At 48.6% G+C, this 23,764-nt stretch overlaps 2 protein-coding genes across 3 annotated transcripts; both read left to right on the top strand.

Moving 5' to 3' along the window:
- The first annotated feature begins 212 nt into the window (after window positions 1–212).
- Window positions 213–7,914, top strand: LOC144733115 (E3 ubiquitin/ISG15 ligase TRIM25-like). The gene is made up of 6 exons (XM_078614879.1): window positions 213–1,053; window positions 1,832–1,927; window positions 3,779–4,012; window positions 4,828–4,850; window positions 5,206–5,309; window positions 6,729–7,914. The coding sequence occupies exons 1-6, from the start codon at window positions 496–498 to the stop codon at window positions 7,301–7,303; spliced, it is 1,590 nt and encodes a 529-aa protein (XP_078471005.1). The 5' UTR covers window positions 213–495; the 3' UTR covers window positions 7,304–7,914.
- A 3,782-nt stretch (window positions 7,915–11,696) lies between these two features.
- Window positions 11,697–22,346, top strand: LOC144733121 (E3 ubiquitin/ISG15 ligase TRIM25-like). 2 transcript variants are annotated; one of them, XM_078614885.1, is made up of 6 exons: window positions 11,698–12,384; window positions 12,876–12,971; window positions 14,026–14,259; window positions 14,377–14,399; window positions 14,668–14,771; window positions 21,121–22,346. In XM_078614885.1, exons 1-6 carry the CDS (start codon window positions 11,827–11,829, stop codon window positions 21,669–21,671), a joined length of 1,566 nt encoding a protein of 521 aa, XP_078471011.1. In that variant the 5' UTR covers window positions 11,698–11,826; the 3' UTR covers window positions 21,672–22,346. The 2 variants fall into 2 exon arrangements, with proteins under 2 accessions (XP_078471012.1, XP_078471011.1); XM_078614886.1 differs by lacking the exon at window positions 12,876–12,971 and having other exon boundaries at window positions 11,697–12,384.
- Window positions 22,347–23,764: the final 1,418 nt, after the last annotated feature.

Genomic DNA, 23,764 nt, shown 5'->3' with positions numbered 1-23,764 from the left:
GGGCCAATCAACTTCAAGGACAGTGCATATTATCATCCTTATCAGAGTTGCTTCTTTTTGTTTGCTTTTTTGACTACTTGTGTTGTGGTCATTGTAAACATGATGCCTTGAATAAAGGTGTCAGTTTTGTACCAGTTAAAAGGGTAAAAACCTACTATCATATTTTGCCACTGGTAAAAGAGATATCATAGTGAGTTTATCTCTCTTTACTCATCTGAAAAAAAGCCATCCCAGCTGAGTCCTTTATATTGACAACAACGCTCTATGATTTAGATCTAGGGAGGTGTGTACAATAGTCGTGGTCACATTTAGGCTGCTATTTGCGCACCTAGGGGCACGGGTTCACATTCCAGGGAGTGTTACTCGTGGTGTCAATGACGACAATAAAAAATATATTTTTAGTATTTTATTCTCCACCGTCGCTATAAGAGAGAGGTCCTGGTCCAGCGTCTCTCTGAGCCACACAGCGAGCGATCCCACCGAAGCCCATGAGTCATGGCGAGCGCGACTCCCAGTGAGAGTGTGGATAGTGAGCTGCGCTGCTCCATCTGCCTGGGCACGTTCGTCTGCCCCTCCACGCTGAGCTGTGGACACTCGTTCTGCCTGCGGTGCCTGGAGGCCGCCTGGGAGACGGCGAGCAGCTTCAGCTGCCCGCAGTGCCGAGCGACCTTCCTTGTGCGACCCCAGCTGAGGAGGAACGTGGCCCTCGGCAACCTGGTGGAGCAGCTCAGAGTTGGAGACGGGATGGCCGCGGCCGTCGTGTGTGACATCTGCAGTGACGGCCAGACCCGTGCTGTGAAGACCTGCCTGAGATGCGAGATGTCCTACTGTTTTTCCCACTACAAGCCTCACGTGGAGAATCCCAGGTTGAGAGACCACGCCGTGGTGGATCCCACTGCGAGCTTGGATGAGCGAAGATGCCCAGAACACACAAGAGAGCTGGAATTCTACTGCACAGTAGACAGCAGCCTGGTCTGCTCAACTTGCACCATCGCAGGAGAACATAAAGGACATGATGTCACCACGCTGAAGAAGGAGCATGAGACACGGAAGGTGAGGCCGTCAGAGTGAGACACTGCAACACGATCTGACTAATTCTGTAACTAGGCTTTACAACATCTGATGAAAAACGTAATAATGTGTTCATTCTTGATTTGAAGCGTTCGTGACTGCAGGAATTCATACTCTTTGGTTCTTTTGGTAAAGTCACGTAGGTAGACAAAAAATAATTGATCACGACGTTTGGAAACAAACACAGCAGTCATCCTGCTGTGTTTGTTTCACAACTGATGACGGTTGCTTGTGTTGCGATCGAAACGTCGTGATCCATCATTTTTTTCTACCAACGTGACTTTACCGAAACAACCAAAGAGTGTGTTCATGCTCTCTCTTTTAAATATCAGTCTCTGCCTGTGTTGACATCTCCTGCTTGGCATTTTAGGATACAGCTTCAGGATGTATTTCATGCCAGGCTCTCACTAAACATAAATCCCTTGTAAAGGAATTAAGTGAATAGAGATGTGAGACTGATATCACAGCCACCTGATAGACAATCCTCTTACATTTATTTTTAAAACTAGACAGCTGTGGGCACATGGGCTCTTGGGTCCGAGTCGGTAGGGACACCAAGCCAGCACGGCTCTCACCGGCTGCTGCTACAACGAGGCATCAGCTTGCCCACTGCCCGTTCCCCCCTCTTGGTCGCCGTAGAGAGGCAGCGTGGAGATGAGGGCCTTCACTGTGGAGGGGTCGGTGTGGAGGGAAGGGCGGTGTGAGGGGTGGCTCAGGGGGCTGGAGTCTCCCCCTGGTGACGTCTCGTCTCTCACTACAGACGCGCGTAGGGGAGGAGACGCGAGCGGTGGAGGAGAAGAGGAAGAAGGCGGAGGAGTCCGTGAAGCGGATGGAGGCCGCTCGCAAGGAGGCGCAGGTACCGTGTCCTGGTCTGGCTCTTTGACCCCCGTGACCTCCACCCAGTGTGGAAGTCTTGGCGGTCAAAATTAATTCGAGCGAACTTCGTGCAGCTTCATAACTTTGATGTATTCACTATAACTAAATAATCCACTTTCAAACTCAACATTAATTACAAGGGGGTTGCACATTTACCGCATTAGATAGCCGCATTGGCGAGTCTGCCGCGAGGTCGGGTTACTCGGGATCGCGTCTTCCACTCCTGTGGCATAAAAAAAAACTGTAGAGAGTGCCACGGATTGTCGGGGTAGAGCTGTGGTGCAGCTGTTGCACTGCACGGGAGGTCGCGCACTGGCACGGACGCAGAGGCACGAAAACCACACATCAGCATCTCACGCCATCCCTAATTGCGTCACAGGAGTTTATTTTAACTTCAACATTTTAATTTTACCAGGTAAAGCCCCACTGAGATATGTAGATTTATTCAGAAGCGACCCTGGCTGTTACAAAAAATTGCAGGTTAACAAAGTGGCTGACATCATCATCACGTAGAAATATATAGCAGCAGACCCATAGAGATACATAGGGACAAAGAGAGGTACAAAGATACCCAAAAATTTACCTACAGAACTATAGAGATACATAGATATATATGGAGACCCATAGATATACATAGAGACAAATATAGATACATAGAGACCCATCGACTCAACTATGTTTATTTTACCAGGTAAGGCCCCACTGAGCCATGTAGCTCTTTTGCAGAAGGAACCTGAATATCACAATGATAGCTCAATAAAATGGCATATCAGGTGGAAATTGATAGCAGCCAAATACTCTAAATACTGTACTCTAAACGCTTGCTTGTACCCGGAGATGCTCTCTTGGGCCCTGCGGATTGTTCACAGCAGATAACGAATGCCTTGGATTATAAAACCGAGTCAGACTTGTGGGAAAACCCGACCTGGATTACGCCGATTCTAAATGTGGAGGGAAAAGCCAGAGGTCTCGGAGAAAAATCCACGCTGGCATCAGAGTCGTTGTCAAACCTACGAACCCCTGTACACCAGGCGAGACAGTTAACATCTCGCCACATCACGTCGGACCCACGAGGGGGCCCCCACCGCCTCCGAGTGCCCGAGTCTCAACATCCATGACCCCAGCGCCCTCTAGGGGAGAAACAAGAAGAGAGCGGCGCCCCTCTTGCCCCCTTGGCATGGATCCACTCAGTCCCATGGGCGCCTCGTCACTGGGGCATGATTCACCACTGAGCTGTGTCGCTCTTTTTTAAAAGCGACCTGGCAATCACGAATGATAGATCAACCAAATGGCCGACATCATCATAACGTGGAAATTTATAGCAGCAGCCAAATAATCTAAATGCCTATAGATACATAGGGACACATAGAGATACAAAGAGACTCATAGGATAGAGAGAGACCCTTAGAGACCGTTGGAGACCCATAGATATATATAAGACACAGATATAAATAGAGACCCAGATACGTTTTTTTATCAGGTAAGGCCCCACTGAGCTATGTAGCTCTTTTTCAGAAGCAACCTGACTACGACAAATGATAGCTCAATAAAGTGGCTGATTGTAATATTGAAAGTTATAGCAGCCAAATACTCCTAACGCGTGACATTGATTCTAAATGTGGAGTGAAAAACCAGATGACCCAGAGAAAAATCCATACGACTACAGAGAGAACAAACTCCAAATATACAGGCGTCAGCGTCGGGATCGAAACTCCGACCTGCGGTATACCAGGCGAGGGAGCCAACATCTCCTAGCCACCACGGCGCCCACACGCACACACGGAGTGACTCATGGCTCAAGGAGCCAACCGTGGTGCCCGCGTCTCCGCAGGAATCGGTGGCCGGGATCAGGGGTCGCATCACGGGCAAGTTCGCCCACCTAAAGAAGGCTCTGGATGAGGACGAGAGGGAGGCTCTCCAACGCGTGGCCGTGAAGGAGCGCGAGCTGCTGTCCCGGATAGACGAGGCCATCGCTCGTCACAAGCGGGAGATCGGGGAGCTCCAGGTGGTGGCCGCTCGCCTGAGCGCTCTGCAGCACGAGAGGGACTCGCTCGCCTTCCTGCAGGTGGGGAGCGGCTCTGTGGAGACGCCGTTTGGGTGTTCAGAACAACAGAGCGGGCAGTCTTAACTTTGGAGCTTTCGTGACTGCAGGAATTATTCTTTGGTTCTTTCGGTAAAGTCACGTATAAAGAAAAAATAATAAATTAAATAATAGCATACGACGTTTCTGTCTACATTCGTTTTTTGTCGTTCTTAGGTTCTGCTCTGTCTGTGTGTCTCCGTCCCTCTTGTTTTTATGTTTTGTCTTTCTTTGAAATTTTCACACTTAAATTCTAACTTAGCAATCTTTGAAATACGTAATCGACCAGGCTATGCGTTAATTGTGTATTGACCAACTCTCTGTGTCGTTTTACATAACATTTCGATACTTTGCTAGGTTATTTAATTTTAGTGTGTTTCTTTCTCTCCCTAAGCCTGCTCACTTCTTTTTGTACTCATTGACATGTAAATTTTGTCTCTAACCCCTCCCTCTCCCTGCCTCCGCCCCCCTCTGTCTATTTAAGGCCACCCCACAGAGACGATCACCCCTCTCTGTACCTGTGTTGCCCACTCTGTGTATCTTGGTGATATCTGTCTGCTCATATGTCTGTCTATAATTTTGTCTGGTTAGATTTTATGTCGCTATTTCATTATACCTGATGATGATTGCTTGTGTTGCAATCGAAACGTCGCATGCTATTATTTAATTTATTATTTTTTCTTTATACGTGACTTTACCGAAAGAACCAAAGAATAAGAGCGGGCAGTGGCAGAGGGGCTCGTGGTGCAAGGTTAGAGATGTCACTCATGATCCCTCTCTGTCTCCTCTCTCTTCCACAGGGGCACCTGGAGGAGACGCGCAGGTACAGATACTTAACGTTTCACGGTTAAACACTCACAACACAGTATGTGTGTGTTAGACACACGGGCTGTGTGTCTTAGACACAGGGTGTGTTGTGTGTGTGTTAGACATTCTGGCTGTGTGTGAGACACGGGCTGTGCGTGAGACACTGACTGTGTGTGAGACACGGGCTGTGTGTGAGACACTGACTGTGTGTGAGACACGGGCTGTGCGTGAGACACTGACTGTGTGTGAGACATGGGCTGTGCGTGAGACACGGGCTGTGCGTCAGACACGTGCTGCATGTGCTATAGATGCTGAGTGTGACAATGCTGTGGTTAAACGAGGCTGTGTGATGCTGTTGGTGGTTGTCCCAGGAGAGAGATCCCAAAGGAATCTGCACCCCCACCTCCCACTTCACTGGACGTCACCACGATCCGCTACCTTGAAAGGGCCATGCAAAGACTCCTGCCTCTCGTCTGTGAGTTCTTCAGTCTTGCACCCGCGTGTCCCGCTGTGTTGCACTGCACTTCTTTGCTCCCCACCTTCATGAACATTTCATTTTATTTTACCAGGTAAGCAACCCACTGAACCATGTCACTCTTTTTTCGGAAGCGACCTGACTATCACAAATGACAGCTCTACGAAGTGGCTCATCACGTGGATATTTATAGCAGCAGCCAAATCCTCAGAATGCAGATTGATTATAAACGTGGAGGGAAAAACGCGAGGAACCAGCGGAAAATCCACGCCACCACGGGGAGAGAGACGCAGACTCTGAAAGAGAGCGACATGGATCAGTGGGCTTTACCTGGTGAAATAAAATTAGTTTAACAGTTTCAATATTCTACTAAACCGTATTGCTGGGTACTGGGGCAAGTGCTGTTAGCGAGCAGCATCACCTATGAAAGCCGGCACGGCACACGTGGGAGTGGGTGGTCAACACAACGCCCGGCCATCTTTGTCTCCCTCGTGTCAAATGTTTACATATCACACCAGCTGAGGGCAGCGCAGCGTGAACCATTGTTGTACTGCACCTCTACGCTTCCACGTTCACGATCCCCACCATCGCCAACGAGCACTGACGAGAGCGGTGAAGTATGGTCAAATAACCCCCCCCCCCCCAGGATGCGCACGGCGTGGGGAGGCGCTCATCCAGCAGCGGAGTGACACACAATGGCTGTGTGTGGATGTGAGAGTCTGCGAGGCTGTGACACTGTCTGTGTGTGGATGTGAGAGTCTGCGAGGCTGTGACACACTGTCTGTGTGTGGATGTGAGAGTCTGCGAGGTTGTGACACACAATGTCTGTGTGTGGATGTGAGAGTGTGCGAGGCTGTGGTGGCTGTGGTACAAGCGTCGTGTTTCTAGAGATACGCTGGGAGAGTGGCGTCAACATCGTGGTGCTGGCATCATCACCACTGTTCACTGCCACTGTACACACACACATGCTCATGTTAGTGTAGCACTATTGTTATTTTTTAATTCACTAATTATTATTCACAAGTGGTTAGCAGTATGTGTACATTTAAACTAACGATATTGGTATGTGTACACTAACACTAAGTAATATTAGTATGTGTACACTAATACTAACTAATATTAGTATGTGTACACTAATACTAACTAATATTAGTGTGTGTACACTAATACTAACTAATATTAGTATGTGTACACTAATACTAACTAATATTAGTATGTGTACACTAATGCTAACTAATATTAGTGTGTGTACACTAATACTAACTAATATTAGTATGTGTACACTAACACTAACTAATATTAGTGTGTGTACACTAATACTAACTATTATTAGCATGTGTACACTAATACTAACTAATATTAGTGTGTGTACACAAATACTAACTAATATTAGTTTGTGTACACTAATACTCACCACAGATGGACGCTCACCGACTCTGGACACAAACTCAGCCCACGACCGCCTCCAGATTTCCTCGGATCTCAGGACGGTGACGTGGAGCGATGACCCCCAGTGTCGCCCACATCTCCCACACCGCTTTGATTTCTGGGGCCAAGCCCTGTGCTCTGAGAGCTTCTCGTCGGGTCAGCACTACTGGGAGGTGGACGTGGGGAGCGCGAGGTGGTGTCGGGTTGGAGTCGCGTACGGGACGATCCAACGGAGAGGGGATGGTGCTGAGTGCCTCCTGGGAGGGAGCGATGTCTCCTGGTGTCTACAGAAACATGGTGACAGCTTCTCAGTGCGGCATGGCGGGGTAGTGACGTCACTGTCGGTGCCGGAGCCTCCGCAGAGAGTCGGGGTCCACCTGGACTGGGACGCGGGGCTGCTGTCGTTTTACAGCGCCGACTCCATGGCGCTGTTACACTCGTTTAATAAAACTTTCACTCAGCCCCTACACCCTGGGCTGCTGGTGGGGTTGGGGTGGTTTGGGAGGTTGTTTTACGGTAAAATTTGTGACTCAGTGAGGATTGTGGATCTGAGTGGTGCTTCCTGAGAGAGGTGAACGTGAACAGCGCAGAGGGCAGACGCCATCACGACGCACGGCGCTCGCCACCCTCGTCACCGCCACGCGCAGCGCCACGCCAGTGACTGGCTCGTGGCTGTCGGTGGCTAGGGGCTGCGTGGCTCTCCATCACAACGGGGGGGGCTGAGCGTAAACAATGCTCACAACCTGCATGGGGGGGGGGGGTGATAAAATAAGTACCGCTCTGTGTGTGTGTGAAGCCAGCGTGGATGTATCGCAACACACGCGGCCGTCATCAGTCAAGAAATTTTTTACGTCAAAACAATAATATTGATTTTTAAATCCTTTATATTAAGTTCACTTGCTTGCTTGCGTGCTTATAATTTCCAAAATTTTACACTTTTTAGGAATTTTTTTTTATATTTTATTACCAATTGCTTAATGGTGGCAGGCATTCATCTGACCCATAGGTGGCAGCCATCTCAAGCCAGAGGACGAGAGGACTCGAGCCGCCACGCATATAAAGGATTTATAGTGAAAAACTTTGTTTTTACGGGTTAATTTTTTTAAAGTATAAATGTCCGTGTACGACTGTGGCAATGTAACGCTTTTATCATCGATTCTACAATAAAAATACAGAACAACAACAATGTAGTTGTGTACAGCGTCATTCGTGCTCACTGCATCCCGCAACGCCGTTCATTAATTAAACACGAGGAGCAAATCCTCTACACAGCCACTGCCAAGCAAATTAAATCTACAAATTAATAAACAAATAAAGAGACGGCGCCAAACACAAAAGGCGCCAACAATGTCCGAGCTGTTCAAGTTGTCTGCTGCTGCTGCGTCATGGACGTGGTGACGTCACCACGCACGCTCCCCCAACGTGGTGACGTCATCACAAACGCGCACCCAACGTGGAAACGTCACCACACACGCTCCACCCCAACGTGGTGACGTCACCGGCCAAGCTCCCCCCCCAACGTGATGACGTCACCACGAACGCTCCCCCAAATTGGTGACGTCTCCACGCACACTCCCCCAACGCAGTGACGTCACCACCCTCACCCCCACCCCCAATGCGCTCCCCCCACGCCCGCCCCTCACCACTGCACCATCTGTGAACACAAAGAGCTTCACAGCTCATCGGATTCCTCCTGCACCACAAACACAGATTCTGACGTTCTGGATTCCCGCCACTGGGGGAGTCCCTCGCTGTGACGTCACCACGTCACCGCGTTGGCGACAACAAAAACAAACAGAGGCCCTGAGGGGCACCCTGCAGCCTCGCTGCTGTGACCCAGCACTGTGGGGGGGGGGGGGGTTGGTGACGTCACCTCGTTGCTGTGACCCAGCACTGTGGGGGGGGGGGGTTGGTGACGTCACCTCGCTGCTGTGACCCAGCACTGTGGGGGGGGGTGGGGTTGGTGACGTCACCTCGCTGCTGTGACCCAGGACTGTGGGGGGGGGTGGTTGGTGACGTCACCTCGCTGCTGTGACCCAGCACCGTGGGGGGGGGGGGGGTTGGTGACGTCACCTCGCTGCTGTGACCCAGCACTGTGGGGGGGGGGGGGGTGACGTCACCGCTGACGTTGCTGAGAACTTCCAGCGATGGCACCACGTGACCACGTGGTGCTCGTCAGGAGAAAGTGGTAGAGCAGCAACAACAACCACCACCACAACCACAACAACCACCACTACGATAACCACCACCACAACAACCACAACAATTACCAGTAGAGGTAGGGGGGGTTGTCTGGGGGGGGGGGGGGGGGCTTGGGGGTTGTCACGTGAGAGGAGGGACCCCTTGGGGGTGGGGGAGATGGGGGGATGTTGGGGGTCACGTGGGGTTCATTGTTTCACTGCCGGCACTGCTCCAGAGTTGCGGACCGAGTCACGAATCGCGACCGATTCCCAGACGCCGTTTGGGTCCCTGCGGTGCCTGGAGCGGTGTTGGTGCGCGCCACGCGAGGGCGCTGCCACTCCACCGCAGGGATTCGCGGGGCGCGCTGAGCGATGAAAGTGCACGGGAGATTTCACAAGAGACTGTGGCCAAATCAACCCGGAATGTCGCCGATTATTTTTTTTCCAGATCTCGGAAGCTACGCAAGGTTGAGCCTGGACTGTGGCGCTTGGATTGGTGAGCGGCGTGCACGTCGGAGTGCGGTGTGCAGATGACGCGTTGTGCCTCTCTCCGATGCGCTTTCAGGTTCTGCCCCTTGTTGATCAGCGCGATGTCTGTGACGTTCCCTCCACGTGCTGGGAGCATCGTCAAGATTTGAAGCTTCTTCAGTTGTAAGGGGAAATGTGGGGAGCATTGACAGCTTTCATTCTTCATTACGGTGGAGCTGAGATTCCAATCATAATTGTTAAGTCATTTAATGAGCATCAGGATACTCGAGCAATGGGGTAATTTCGATTTAAAGCTTTCGTGACTGCAGGGATTCATCTTCTTGGTTCTTTCGGTAAAGTCAAGGAAAATAATAAAATAAAAAAATAAAAAGTAAGTGTCCAAGTGAGTGAGTGTGTAAGTGTGCAAGTGAGTGAGTGTGTAAGTGTGTGTGAGTGAGTTAGTGAGCGTAACCGAATGCGTAGCCGGGTGTGGGCTGCGCGGCACCCGAGGGGTGCTTGAGCCGTCACCAAACCGGCTCTCCCAGGACGCTGCGAGGATTTTTTTGGCAGCAAAACCCGCGGCGGATCACGTTGGCTGTCTGGCCTGGAGCCACTGCGCCTCACTCAGCACTGAGCCGTCGCTGCTGCTGCTGCATCGAGGAATGAGCCGTGGACATCGTGGGAACCCCCTTCACTCGCATTGGTGACCTGGTAGAAGGAAGCTTTCAAATGCAGTGCCGCGTTTTTATCCGTTAGTAAGCTAATCAGACGAGTCCAGGCCGTGTGTTCAGTGAAATCCAGTTCGCGTTTTCCCACGAGTCCGACTCGAGTGTAGAGTCCAAGGCATTCGTTATCTGCTGTGAACAACCCGCAGAGTCCAAGAGAGCGTCTCCGGGTTCTTGCAGCGTTTAGAGTTCAGTATTTAGATGATTTGGCTGCTATGCAAATCCAACATGATGAGCCACTTTGTTGAGCTGTCATTTGTGATGGGCAGGTCGCTTCTGAAAAATAAGCTAACAGCTCAGTGGGGCATTACACCTGGTTACGTAAACATAGTTTAGTTTTATTGGTATTTTTTTGCAATCATGGTGAACGCCGATGGGCATCTGTGTTGCTGCGTGTGCATGCGTGTTGAGTAGCCGTGCGTGTGAATGTGAAACAACAACGCAGGTGAAGTAAGCGGTGGGTGCGGCTGTGAATGGCCGGCACGGGGATCTGCAGTCTCAGACAAGGTGAGAGTGAGAGACGGCGACATCGCCAGCAGTGGGTGATGGAGGCAGGTAGAGTTGGTGATAGATTCACACTGCTAGCAAACGGCTCAAGATTCCAGGATCCGTCTCGGGAGGCTACACGCACATTTTTTATTATTAATACGCGCTTTCTTTTAACTCGCTCTGTCTGTTGTCGTTGTTGTATCCTCAAATATTGTAACTCAATTTTAACCCACTTCCCAATGTGGTATCGACTGCAAACTTGGTATACCTATGTCACACTGATGACAATGCTATATTCTATCATAAAAAAATCTATATTTTTAAACATTATTTTTATATGTTATGTTTCGGCTTGGGTCTAATTGTCCACAGTCAACTGACATTGGCTGTAATTGGCCACGGTCCTTACGTCATGGCAAGCTTCGGGGCCACTTCCTGGAGTCGTGTTGTTCTGCCATTACTAGTACATTTCATAAAAGCGTGTTTAAAAAAAAGTATTTTTAAATATTACTTATTTTTCTGATGCCACGATGACCTTCAAGCAACTCGTCACGTTGGGATAATTACACGGAGATGGAGTTACAGGACATCATGAGATATCTACAACTACACCAACTATTTATTTTAATTTTAGCAGGTAAGGCTCACTGAGCTGTGTAGCTATTCTTCAGAAACGACCTGGCCACAAATGATGGCTTATCACGTGGAAATGAATTGCAGGCAACTACTCTAAACGCGTGATGTTGATTGTAAATGTGGAGGTAAAAACCGGAGGGCCCGGAGAAAAATTCACGCGACCACAGAGAGAGAGACGCAAACTTTAAATATAAAGCAGGCGTCAGGATCGGGATCAAATTCCACCACCTCCTGTACACCGGGAGAGAGAGATAACATCTTTCCACCAACTTGCTGTAGAAGGATGAGTATATCTCTCGGCACTCATCTCAAGAATAAGCCAACGCAGCTGAGCCTCACCGATTTATATTAACAACTGCACTCATTTCTTTAAATGTCAACGTGTGTACAGTAGCCTTGTTCACCTTGAGGCTGCTGTTTGCGCACCTTGGGGCGGGGTTCACATTCCAGGCGGTGTCTCGTGATGTCAGTGACGACAATGAAAGCATTTCAAGTATTTTACTTCCTTCTTCACCGTCGCTATAAGAGAGAGGTCCTGGTCCAGCGTCTTTTAGAGACACACAGCGAGCGATCCCAGCGAAGCCATGGGTCATGGCGAGCGCGACTCCCAGTGAGAGTGTGGACAGTGAGCTGCGCTGCTCCATCTGCCTGGGCACGTTCGTCTGCCCCGCCACGCTGAGCTGCGGACACTCGTTCTGCCTGCGGTGCCTGGAGGCCGCCTGGGAGACGGCGAGCAGCTTCAGCTGCCCGCAGTGCCGAGCGACCTTCCCTGTGCGACCCCAGCTGAGGAGGAACGTGGCCCTCGCCAACCTGGTGGAGCAACTCAGAGTTGGAGACGGGATGGCCGCGGCCGTCATGTGTGACAACTGCGGTGATGGCCATACTCCTGCAGTGAAAACCTGCGTGAGATGCGAGACGTCCTACTGTGCGAGACACTTGAAGCCTCACTTGAAGAATCCCAGGTTGAGAGACCACGTCCTGGTTGCTCCTATCGCGAACCTGGAGGAGCGACGGTGCCGGGAGCACAGTGAGGAGCTGAAATTCTACTGCACAGTAGACAGGAGCCTGGTCTGCTCAACTTGCACCATCGCAGGTGAACACAAAGGACATGATGTCACCACGCTGAAGAAGGAGTATGAGACACGGAAGGTGAGGCCCTCATAGTGAGACACTGCAACACGATCTGACCAATTCTGTCACTCAACTACACAACATCTTATGAAAAAAAACTGAATTATGTGTTCATGCTCTCTCCTTTCATCTCCTGCTTGGTGTCTTAGGATACAGCCTCAGGATGTGTTGCATGCCAGGCTCTCACTAAACATAATTCCCGTGTAAATGAATTAAGTGAATAGAGATGTGAGAATGATACCACAGCCACCTGATGGACAATTCTATGAAATGTATTTTCTAAACGAGACAGCTGTGGGCACATGGGATCTTGGGTCCGAGTCGGTACGGACACCAAGTCAGCACGGCTCCCACCGGCTGCTGCTACAACGAGGCATCAGCTTGCCCACTCCGAGTCCCCCCATCTCAGTGGCCGTAGAGAGGCAGCATGGAGATGAGGGAAGGGCGGTGTGAGGGGTGGCTCAGGGGGCTGGAGTCTCCACCAGGTGACGTCTTGACTCTCACTACAGACGCGCGTAGGGGAGGAGACGCGAGCGGTGGAGGAAAAGAGGAAGAAGGCGGAGGAGTGCGTGAAGCGGATGGAGGCCGCTCGCAAGGAGGCAGAGGTATCGTGTCCGGGTCTGGCTCTTTGACCCCGGCGACCTCCACCCAGCGTGGAAGTCGTGGAGGTCAAAATTAATTCAAGCGAACTTCGTGCAGCTCCATAACTTTGCCTCCTAACTATATTTTTCACTTTCTAACTCAACATTAACTACAGGGGGGTGCACATTTACCGCATTCGATAACCGATTTAGCGAGTAAGGTTGGGTTAATCGGCATTGCGTCTTCCACTCCTGTGGAAAAAAAACAAATGTAGAGAGTGCCACGGATTGTCGGGGTGGAGCTGTGGTGCAGCTGTTGCACTGCACTGGAGGTCGCGCACCGGCAAGGAAGCAGAGGCACGAACACCCCACAGCTGCATCTCACGCCATCCCTAATCGCGTCCCCGGAGTTTATTTAAACTACAACTATTTTTATTTTACCAGGTAAGGCCCCACTGAGCTATGTAGCTCTTTTTCAGAAGCGACCTGGAAATCACGAATTACAGATCAACCAAATTGCTGATATCATTATCACGTGGAAATGTATAGCAGCAGCAAAATATACATAGATAACCATTTTGATTCAAAGACACCCATATAGATACTAGACCCATAGAGATACCTAGACATCATAGAGACACACAGATATACAGAGATATATAGAGACCCCGAGAGAGGCTTAGAGACCCATAGAGACCCATAGACTAAACTCATTTTTATTTTACCAGGAATGGCTCCACTGAGCTATGTAGTCATTTTTTCAGAAGCGACCTGGCTATTGCAAATTATAGCTCAACAAAGTGGCTAATTGTAACGTGGAACTTGATAGCAGCCAAATACTCTAAACGTGCGACGTTGATCCTAAATGTGGAGGCAAAAAAGGGAGACCCAGAGAAAAATCCATACGACTACAGAGGAAACACACTCCAAATACACAGGCGTCAGGATCAGGATCGAACCCCGACCTGCTGTATACCAGGCGAGGGAGTCCACATCTCCTAGCCACCACGGCGCCCACACGCACACACGGAGTGACTCATGGCTCAAGGAGCCAACCGTGGTGCCCGCGTCTCCGCAGGAATCGGTGGCCGGGATCAGGGGTCGCATCACGGGCAAGTTCGCCCGCCTAAGGAAGGCTCTGGACGAGGACGAGAAGGAGGCTCTCCAACGCGTGGCCGTGAAGGAGCGTGAGCTGCTGTCCCGGATAGACGAGGACATCGCTCGTCACAAGCTGGAGATCGGGGAGCTCCAGGCAGTGGCCACTCGCCTGCGCGCTCTGCAGCACGAGAGGGACTCGCTCGCCTTCCTGCAGGTGGGGAGTGCCTCTGTGGAGACGCCGTTTGGGTGTCCAGAACAACAGAGCGGGCAGTGGCAGAGGGGCTCGTGGTGCAAGGTCATGATCCCTCTCTGTCTCCTCTTTCTTCCACAGGGGCACCTGGAGGAGACGTGCAGGTACAGATACTTAACGTTTCACGGTTTAACACTCACAACTCATGATGTGTGTGTTAGACACACGGGCTGTGCATTTTAGACACAGGGTGTGTTTGTGTGTGTGTTAGACATGCTGGCTGTATGTGAGACACGGGCTGTGCGTGAGACTCGGGCTGTGTGTGAGACACGGGCTGTGTGTGAGACACGGGCTGTGTATGCTATGGTTACTGAGTGTTCCAATGATGTGGTTAAACGAGGCTGTGTGTGATGTTGTTCGTGGTTGTCCCAGGAGAGAGATGCCAAAGGAATCTGCACCCCCACCTCCCACTTCACTGGACGCCACGACGATCTGCTCCCTTGAAAGGGTCGTGAACAGATTCCTGCCTTTCGCTTGTGAGTTCCTCAGTCTTGCACCCGCAATGTCCCTCTGTGTTGCACTGCAATTCTGTGCTCCCCATCTTCATCAACATTTCATTCTAATTAACCAGGTAAGGAACCCACTGAAGCATGTCGCTCTTTTGTGGCAAGCGACCTGACTATCACAAATGACAGCTCTACGAAGTGGCTCATTACGTGGATATTTATAGCATCAGCCAAATCCTCTGAATACAAATTGATTCTAAACGTGGAGGGATAAACGCGAGGAACCAGCGGAAAATCCACGCCACCACGGGGAGAGAGACGCAGACTCTGGAAGAGAGCGACATGGATCAGTGGGCTCTACCTGGTGAAATTAAATTAGTTTAACAGTTTCAATATTCTACTAAACCCTACTGCTGCTTACTGAAGCAAGTGCTGTTCACGAGTAGCAGCACCTATGAAGGCCGGTACGGCATACGAGGGAGTGGGTGGCTAGCACCACGCCCGGCCGCCTTTGTCTCCCTCGTGTCAAATGTTTACACATCACACCAGCTGAGGGCAGCGCAGCGTGAACCATTGTTGTACTGCACCTCTACGCTTCCACGTTCACGATCCCCACCATCGCCAACGAGCACCGACGAGAGTGGTGAAGTATGGTCAAATAACCCCCCCCCCCAGGATGCGCACAGCGTGGGGAGGCGCTCATCAATCAGCGGAGTGACACACAATGTCTGTGTGTGGATGTGAGAGTGTGCGAGGCTGTGACACAGAATGTCTGTGTGTGGATGTGAGAGTGTGCGAGGCTGTGTCACACAATGTCTGTGTGTGGGTGTGAGAGTGCGAGGCTGTGACACAGAATGTCTGTGTGTGGATGTGAGAGTGTGCGAGGCTGTGACACAGAATGTCTGTGTGTGGATGTGAGAGTGTGCGAGGTTGTGACACACAATGTCTGTGTGTGGGTGTGAGAGTGGCGTCAACATCGTGGTGCTGGCATCATCACCACTGTTCACTGCCACTGTTCACACACACATGGTCATGTTAGTTTAGCACTATTGTTATTATTAATTATAATTCACTAATTATTATTCACAAGTGATTTAGCATTATGTGTACATTTATGCTAACTAATATTAGTCTGTGTACACTAATACTAACGATATTAGTATGTGTACACTAATACTAACTAATATTAATATGTGTACACTAATACTAACTAATATTAGTTTGTGTACACGAACACTATCTAAAATTAGTATGTGTACACTAATAAATTTCGATTTAAAGCTTTCGTGACTGCAGGGATTCATCTTCTTGGTTCTTTCGGTAAAGTCACGTAGAAGGGAAGTAATAAAATAATAAAAATAAAACATAATAAAACAATTCTCACGACGTTTCGGCCACAACGCAAGCAGCCGTCCTCAGGCGAAGAATGAGAACATTATCAAGCTAGGAGCTTATATAGGTGTAGCGAGTAGGAGCGCCTTAACAAAAGAATGTGCATATGAAGAGGAATTTAGCATACCAATGGGCAATGCATAGGAGGTGGGCGGAGGGGTTTCAAAGTCCCATTATGCCCATGCATTATGCAGGATCAAACAGCACCACGGGGGGGCGCAAGGAACAGCGTTAATAAAGGAAAGGGATGTTAGTGATATGTAGCTGCATTTGCCCAACAACCACGTAGAAACCAAAGTAAAAACTACATAAAAAACTAAAATATAAACTGATACTTACTATACTCTACAATAAGCTGAGTTACTAACAACAAATAATAAATTACAATTCTACGTCGTAAGAAGTATATAATATACTTCCATCTAAACTTTATTCTCTTAGCATATACAGTACTATATACTGCCATAGATAAACCCAACATTAAATTATATACTGTATTGCTGTAAACCACCCTATACTTTATACATTTTGCAAGCCATCTGGCTATCATGAGAGATTCGTTCATGAGGCGATCCACATATACAAACACAGAGACAATTTTAACCGAGAAGATGGATTCAGGCTTAGCAATCATTGGAAGGACGTAATAAACCACTTCGATACACATTAGGATGAGTTGAATAATACATAGTGTTATATTAAAATGTATAAAGTATAGGGTGGTTTACAGCAATACAGTATATAATTTAATGTTGGGTTTATCTATGGCAGTATATAGTACTGTATATGCTAAGAGAATAAAGTTTAGATGGAAGTATATTATATACTTCTTACGACGTAGAATTGTAATTTATTATTTGTTGTTAGTAACTCAGCTTATTGTAGAGTATAGTAAGTATCAGTTTATATTTTAGTTTTTTATGTAGTTTTTACTTTGGTTTCTACGTGGTTGTTGGGCAAATGCAGCTACATATCACTAACATCCCTTTCCTTTATTAACGCTGTTCCTTGCGCCCCCCCGTGGTGCTGTTTGATCCTGCATAATGCATGGGCATAATGGGACTTTGAAACCCCTCCGCCCACCTCCTATGCATTGCCCATTGGTATGCTAAATTCCTCTTCATATGCACATTCTTTTGTTAAGGCGCTCCTACTCGCTACACCTATATAAGCTCCTAGCTTGATAATGTTCTCATTCTTCGCCTGAGGACGGCTGCTTGCGTTGTGGCCGAAACGTCGTGAGAATTGTTTTATTATGTTTTATTTTTATTATTTTATTACTTCCCTTCTACGTGACTTTACCGAAAGAACCAAGAAGATGAATCCCTGCAGTCACGAAAGCTTTAAATCGAAATTTAACCGCCTCTACGGGGAGGGTTTCCACATAACTTTGAGATCCTTCAACAAGCTCCGGGATAAGAAGGCTCAGCTAATCGAGTCTCTCACCTTTCTGAAGAGATGCCGCGACTCTAAGGTAATACCAAACGCATTTACACTAACATCTGCTGCTGTAACTTCTTCTAATGCGAAACGAATTCTGTCTAGAACTAGCTTAGCTCTTATCTCAGAGAAAATCAGACTTACGCGCACCGAACTAGATCAGTTAGACAAGACACTCTACAAATCACACTTATCTTTGAGTGCAACAATGTCCACATCGGATTGGGAACACGTGGAAAAAATGACTGCCTCTTCAGCTGCCGCTATGTCGACTAAATGTAAGGACAACTTGATTTCCAAATTCAACCGCCTCTCAAACAAGAAACCGGACCCACACATTGAAAAGCTAGATGTTAACAAAGTCGTAATTAATCGCAGTAACAGTCCTATTTCTGAAGGTTTGAAATCCGTTTTAGCTAAAGGACTAAACTTTGCAGTCACACCTAGACACATACCAGTTAATGATATAATTGCTCGAGTAGATGTAGCTCTCAAGGGCTTGAGTCACATCGCTGCAGACGTAGCAAGATCTGAAATCTCTGTAACCCTCAAAAACGCTAAGATGCCAGCTAGCAACATCAGCAAAGATGAGCGTTTTGAATTAGCTCAATTAAAAAAGAGGGATGACATTGTCATCCTCTCAGCCGACAAAGGCAATGCCACTGTCATCATGGACAAAATAGAATACAACAACAAAATTCAAGAACTACTCAACGATGGCAGCTATACAAAAATAAAAAGAGACCCCACCAACAGCCTCGTCTCCAAAACCAACAACATCATTTCTGCTTCAACCGCATTAATTGATCAGACCAAACAGTTCTCGTTGAAACCTTCTGCAGCCAGGCCACCAAGATTGTACGGCTTGCCAAAGATACATAAAGAAGATACACCTCTTCGTCCCATTGTCTCTACTATCAACTCCCCCACTTACAAACTGGCTCGTTTTTTGTCCGAAATCCTACGGCCTTTCACTGGAAAAACCACCTCTGCAGTACTAAACTCTACTGACCTGGTATCGACAATCAAGGGGATTGCCCTGTCCCCAGACGACCTGCTTGTCAGTTTTGATGTGGTTTCCTTGTTCACCAAGGTGCCTGTGCCTGACACCATCGCAATCATGGAAGACTTGGTTCATCAAGGACTAAATGCTGGGGTACCCCCCCTGGTGAGACACTGCTTAACCAATACATACTTCACCTGGAATGGAACCTTCTACAAGCAAATTGAGGGCACCCCAATGGGCTCCCCCCTATCTCCGGTTGTAGCCAACATCTTCATGGAGAAATTTGAGACGGACGCCATCCAGACTGCCACTCTACGCCCGACCTTATGGAAGAGGTACGTAGACGACACTTTTGTCATCTGGCCACATGGCCGGCCTGCTCTAGACCAATTTCTCGACCACATCAATTCCATACACCCAGCCATCAGATTCACCATGGAAGTCGAAAATGATGGCAAGCTACCCTTTTTGGATGTCCTAATCAAAAGGAGACCTGATGGTTCAATGAGCCACTCTGTCTACAGGAAAGCCACCCACACGGATGCTTATCTAAAACCGGATTCCCACCACCATCCATCCCAGAAGAATTCCCTCATCAAGACTCTATATCATAGAGCCCAATGCATCTCCGACCATGAACACATTTCCAGTGAACTCAAACACGTACGCCAAGCTCTTAAAGCTAATGGTTACTCCGACTACACAATCCGCAAAGCCATCACTCCAACCATCAAGAAAGATCCTGTTGAGGAGCCTGTCAAGACCATCACCTTACCCTACATTGCTGGGGTCACAAAAAAGATCTCCAAAATCCTGATTAAACACAAGATCCAGGTCCGATTCAACACAGTACATAAAATCCGTGATCTGGTACCGTCTGTAAAAGATGTGATTCCAGACATACAGTACCCTGGCGTCTACAAACTAAGTTGCCTCTGTGGTAGCAGTTACATTGGGGAAACCAAACGACACGTCTCAGACCGCATTCGTGAACATAAAGCTGATCTAAAACACGGTAGGACAAACACCTCAGCCGTGGCAGACCACTGTTACAACTCAGTGGGCTCACATGACATTGACTTCTCCAAGACGGAGGTTCTCTGCAAGCCATCTGGCTATCATGAGAGATTCGTTCATGAGGCGATCCACATATACAAACACAGAGACAATTTTAACCGAGAAGATGGATTCAGGCTTAGCAATCATTGGAAGGACGTAATAAACCACTTCGATACACATTAGGATGAGTTGAATAATACATAGTGTTATATTAAAATGTATAAAGTATAGGGTGGTTTACAGCAATACAGTATATAATTTAATGTTGGGTTTATCTATGGCAGTATATAGTACTGTATATGCTAAGAGAATAAAGTTTAGATGGAAGTATATTATATACTTCTTACGACGTAGAATTGTAATTTATTATTTGTTGTTAGTAACTCAGCTTATTGTAGAGTATAGTAAGTATCAGTTTATATTTTAGTTTTTTATGTAGTTTTTACTTTGGTTTCTACGTGGTTGTTGGGCAAATGCAGCTACATATCACTAACATCCCTTTCCTTTATTAACGCTGTTCCTTGCGCCCCCCCGTGGTGCTGTTTGATCCTGCATAATGCATGGGCATAATGGGACTTTGAAACCCCTCCGCCCACCTCCTATGCATTGCCCATTGGTATGCTAAATTCCTCTTCATATGCACATTCTTTTGTTAAGGCGCTCCTACTCGCTACACCTATATAAGCTCCTAGCTTGATAATGTTCTCATTCTTCGCCTGAGGACGGCTGCTTGCGTTGTGGCCGAAACGTCGTGAGAATTGTTTTATTATGTTTTATTTTTATTATTTTATTACTTCCCTTCTACGTGACTTTACCGAAAGAACCAAGAAGATGTACACTAATACTAACTAATATTAGTGTGTGTACACAAATACTAACTAATATTAGTGTGTTCACTAATACTAACTAATATTAGTGTGTGTCCACAAATACTAACTAATATTAGTATGTGTACACTTATACTAACGAATATTAGTAAGTGTACTCTAATACTAACGAATATTAGTTTGTGTACACTAATACTAACGAATATTAGTATGTGTACACTAATACTAACTAATATTAGTGTGTGTACACTAATACTAACTAATATTAGTGTGTGTACACGAACACTAACTCATATTAGTGTGTGTACACTAATACTAACTAATATTAGTATGTGTACACGAACACTAACTCATATTAGTGTGTGTACACTAATACTAACTAATATTAGTATGTGTACACTAACACTAACTAATATTAGTATGTGTACACTAATACTAACTAATATTAGTATGTGCGCACTAATACTAACTAATATTAGTATGTGTACACTAATACTAACTAATATTAGTGTGTGTACACTCATACTAACTAATATTAGTATGTGTACACTAACACTAACTAATATGAGTATGTGTACACTAACACTAACTAATATGAGTATGTGTACACTAATACTAACTAATATTAGTATGTGTACACTCATACTCACCACAGATGGACGCTCACCGACTCTGGACACAAACTCAGCCCACGACCACCTCCAGATTTCCTCGGATCTCAGGACGGTGACGTGGAGCGCTGTCCCCCAGGGTCGCCCCCATCACCCACACCGCTTTGATTACTGGCGACAAGCCCTGTGCTCTGAGAGCTTCTCGTCGGGTCAGCACTACTGGGAGGTGGACGTGGGGAGCGCGAGGTGGTGTCTGGTTGGAGTCGCGTACGGGACGATCCCACGGAGAGGGCGTGGTGCTGAGTGCCTCCTGGGAGGGAGCGACGTCTCCTGGTGTCTACAGAAACTTGACGACAGCTTCTCAGTGTGGCATGGCGGGGTAGTGACGTCACTGTCGGTGCCGCAGCCTCCGCGGAGAGTCGGGGTCCACCTGGACTGGGACGCGGGGCTGCTGTCGTTTTACAGCGCCGACTCCATGGTGCTGTTGCACTCGTTTAATAAAACTTTCACTCAGCCCCTACACCCTGGGCTGCTGGTGGGGGGGGGTAAAGTTGGTGACTCAGTGAGGATTGTGGATCTGAGTGGCGCGTCCTGAGAGAGGTGAACGTGAACAGCGCAGAGGGCAGACGCCACCACGACGCACGGCGCTCGCCACCCTCGTCACCATCACGCGCAGCGCCACGCCCGTGACTGGCTGGTGGCTGTCGGTGGCTCGGGGCTGCGTGGCTCTCCATCACAACGGGGGGGGCTGAGCGTAAATAATCCTCACAACCTTCATTACGGGGGCTGGGGGTGATAAAATAAGTACCGCTCTGTGTGTGTGTGAAGCCAGCGTGGATGTATTCACCCTGCCAGAGGAGTGTGACTGTGGTGTAGGGTGCAGTGATTAGCAATGGTGAACTGGGATGTGTTTATACACTGGTGGTGTCATGGGTTGTGGGAGAGACACAACAACAATAATATTATATTCTTTACGTTCTTTCGGTAAAGTCACGTAGATAAAAAAAAATAAGAAAAACATGATTAATTAAATAATAAACATTAAATCTAAATTTAAAATGTAAAACCAAAAATTCATGACGTTTTGATCGCAACACACGCGGCCGTCATCAGTCAAGAAAAGTTTTACGTCAAAACAATAATATTATTGATTTTTAAAAGTATAAATGTCCGCGTATGACTGTGGCAATGTAACGCTTGTATCGTCGATTCTAAAATAAAAATACCGAACACAACAACAACAATGTAGTTGTTGTTGTGTGCAGCGTCATTCGTGCTCACTGCATCCCGCAACGCCGTTCATTAATTAAACACGAGGAGCACATCCTCTACACAGCCACTGCCAAGCAAATTAAATCTACAAATTAATAAACAAATAAAGAGACGGCGCCAAACACAAAAGGAGCCAACAATGTCCGAGCTGTTCAAGTTATCTTCTGCTGCGTCATGGACGTGGTGACGTCACCACGCACGCTCCCACAATTCGGTGACGTGACCACGCTCACGCCCCCAACGCAGTGACGTCACCACACACGCTCCCCAACGCGGTGACGTAACCACACGCTCCCACAACGTGGTGATGTCACCACGCACACTCCCACAACGCGGTGACGTCACCACGCACGCTCCCTCAACGCGCTGACGTCACCACGTGACCTCTCCCCCCACCCCCCACGCGCTCCACAAACACAGATTCTGACGTTCTGGATTCCCGCCACTCGGGGAGTCCCGCGCTGTGACGTCACCACGTCACCGCGTTGGCGACAACAAAAACAAACAGAGGCCCTGAGGGGCACCCTGCAGCCTCGCTGCTGTGACCCAGCACTGTGGGGGGGGGGGGTTGGTGACGTCACCTCGCTGCTGTGACCCAGCACTGTGGGGGGGGGGGTGGGGTTTGTGACGTCACCTCGCTGCTGTGACCTGGCACTCTGGGGGGGGGACGTCACCGCTGACGCTGCTGGGAACTTTTCGCGAGGGCGCCACGTGACCACGTGGTGCTCGCCAGGAGAAAGTGGTAGAGCAGCAACAACAACCACCACCACAACAACCACCACTACGACAACCACCACAACAATAACCACAACAACAACCACCACAACAACAGCCACCACCACAACAACCACCACCACAACAACAGCCACCAGGGGGAGGGGTAGAGGTGGGGGGGGGTTGTCTGGGGGGGGGGGCTTGGGGGTTGTCACGTGAGAGGAAGGACCCCTAGGGGGTGGGGGAGATGGGGATGTTGGGGGTCACGTGGGGTTCATCGTTTCACTGCCGGCGTTGGTCCAGAGTTGCGGACCGAGTCAAGAATCGCGACCGATTCCCAGACGCCGTTTGGGTCCCTACGCTGCCTGGAGCGGTGTTGGTGCGCGCCACGCGAGGGCGCTGCCACTCCACCGCAGGGATTCGCGGGACGCGCTGAACAATGAAAGTGCACGGGAGATTTCACAAGAGGCTGTGGCCAAATCCACCCGGAATGTCGCCGAATTTTTTTTTCCAGATCTCGGAAGCTCCGCAAGGTTGAGCCTGGACTGTGGCGCTGGGATTGATGAGCGGCGTGCACGTCGGAGTGCGGTGTGCAGATTACGCGTTGTGCCTCTCTCCGATGCGCTTTCAGGTTCTGCCCCTTGTTGATCAGCGCGATGTCTGTGACGTTCCCTCCACGTGCTGGGAGCATCGTCAAGATTT

The sequence above is a fragment of the Lampetra planeri genome, chromosome 45 (assembly GCF_965212315.1).
Source record: "Lampetra planeri chromosome 45, kcLamPlan1.2.h2, whole genome shotgun sequence".
Classification (NCBI taxonomy): domain Eukaryota; kingdom Metazoa; phylum Chordata; class Hyperoartia; order Petromyzontiformes; family Petromyzontidae; genus Lampetra; species Lampetra planeri.
This window is presented reverse-complemented; position numbering and strand designations above follow the sequence as displayed.

Excerpts from the sequence above, each read along its gene's own strand:
- LOC144733115 (XM_078614879.1), top strand. The coding sequence starts at position 496 with ATGGCGAGCGCGACTCCCAGTGAGAGTGTGGATAGTGAGCTGCGCTGC. Across the intron at positions 1,054-1,831 it reads AGGAGCATGAGACACGGAAG|ACGCGCGTAGGGGAGGAGAC; the intron begins GTGAGGCCGTCA and ends CTCTCACTACAG. Across the intron at positions 5,310-6,728 it reads AAGACTCCTGCCTCTCGTCT|ATGGACGCTCACCGACTCTG; the intron begins GTGAGTTCTTCA and ends TACTCACCACAG.
- LOC144733121 (XM_078614885.1), top strand. The coding sequence starts at position 11,827 with ATGGCGAGCGCGACTCCCAGTGAGAGTGTGGACAGTGAGCTGCGCTGC. Across the intron at positions 12,385-12,875 it reads AGGAGTATGAGACACGGAAG|ACGCGCGTAGGGGAGGAGAC; the intron begins GTGAGGCCCTCA and ends CTCTCACTACAG. Across the intron at positions 14,260-14,376 it reads ACTCGCTCGCCTTCCTGCAG|GGGCACCTGGAGGAGACGTG; the intron begins GTGGGGAGTGCC and ends TTTCTTCCACAG.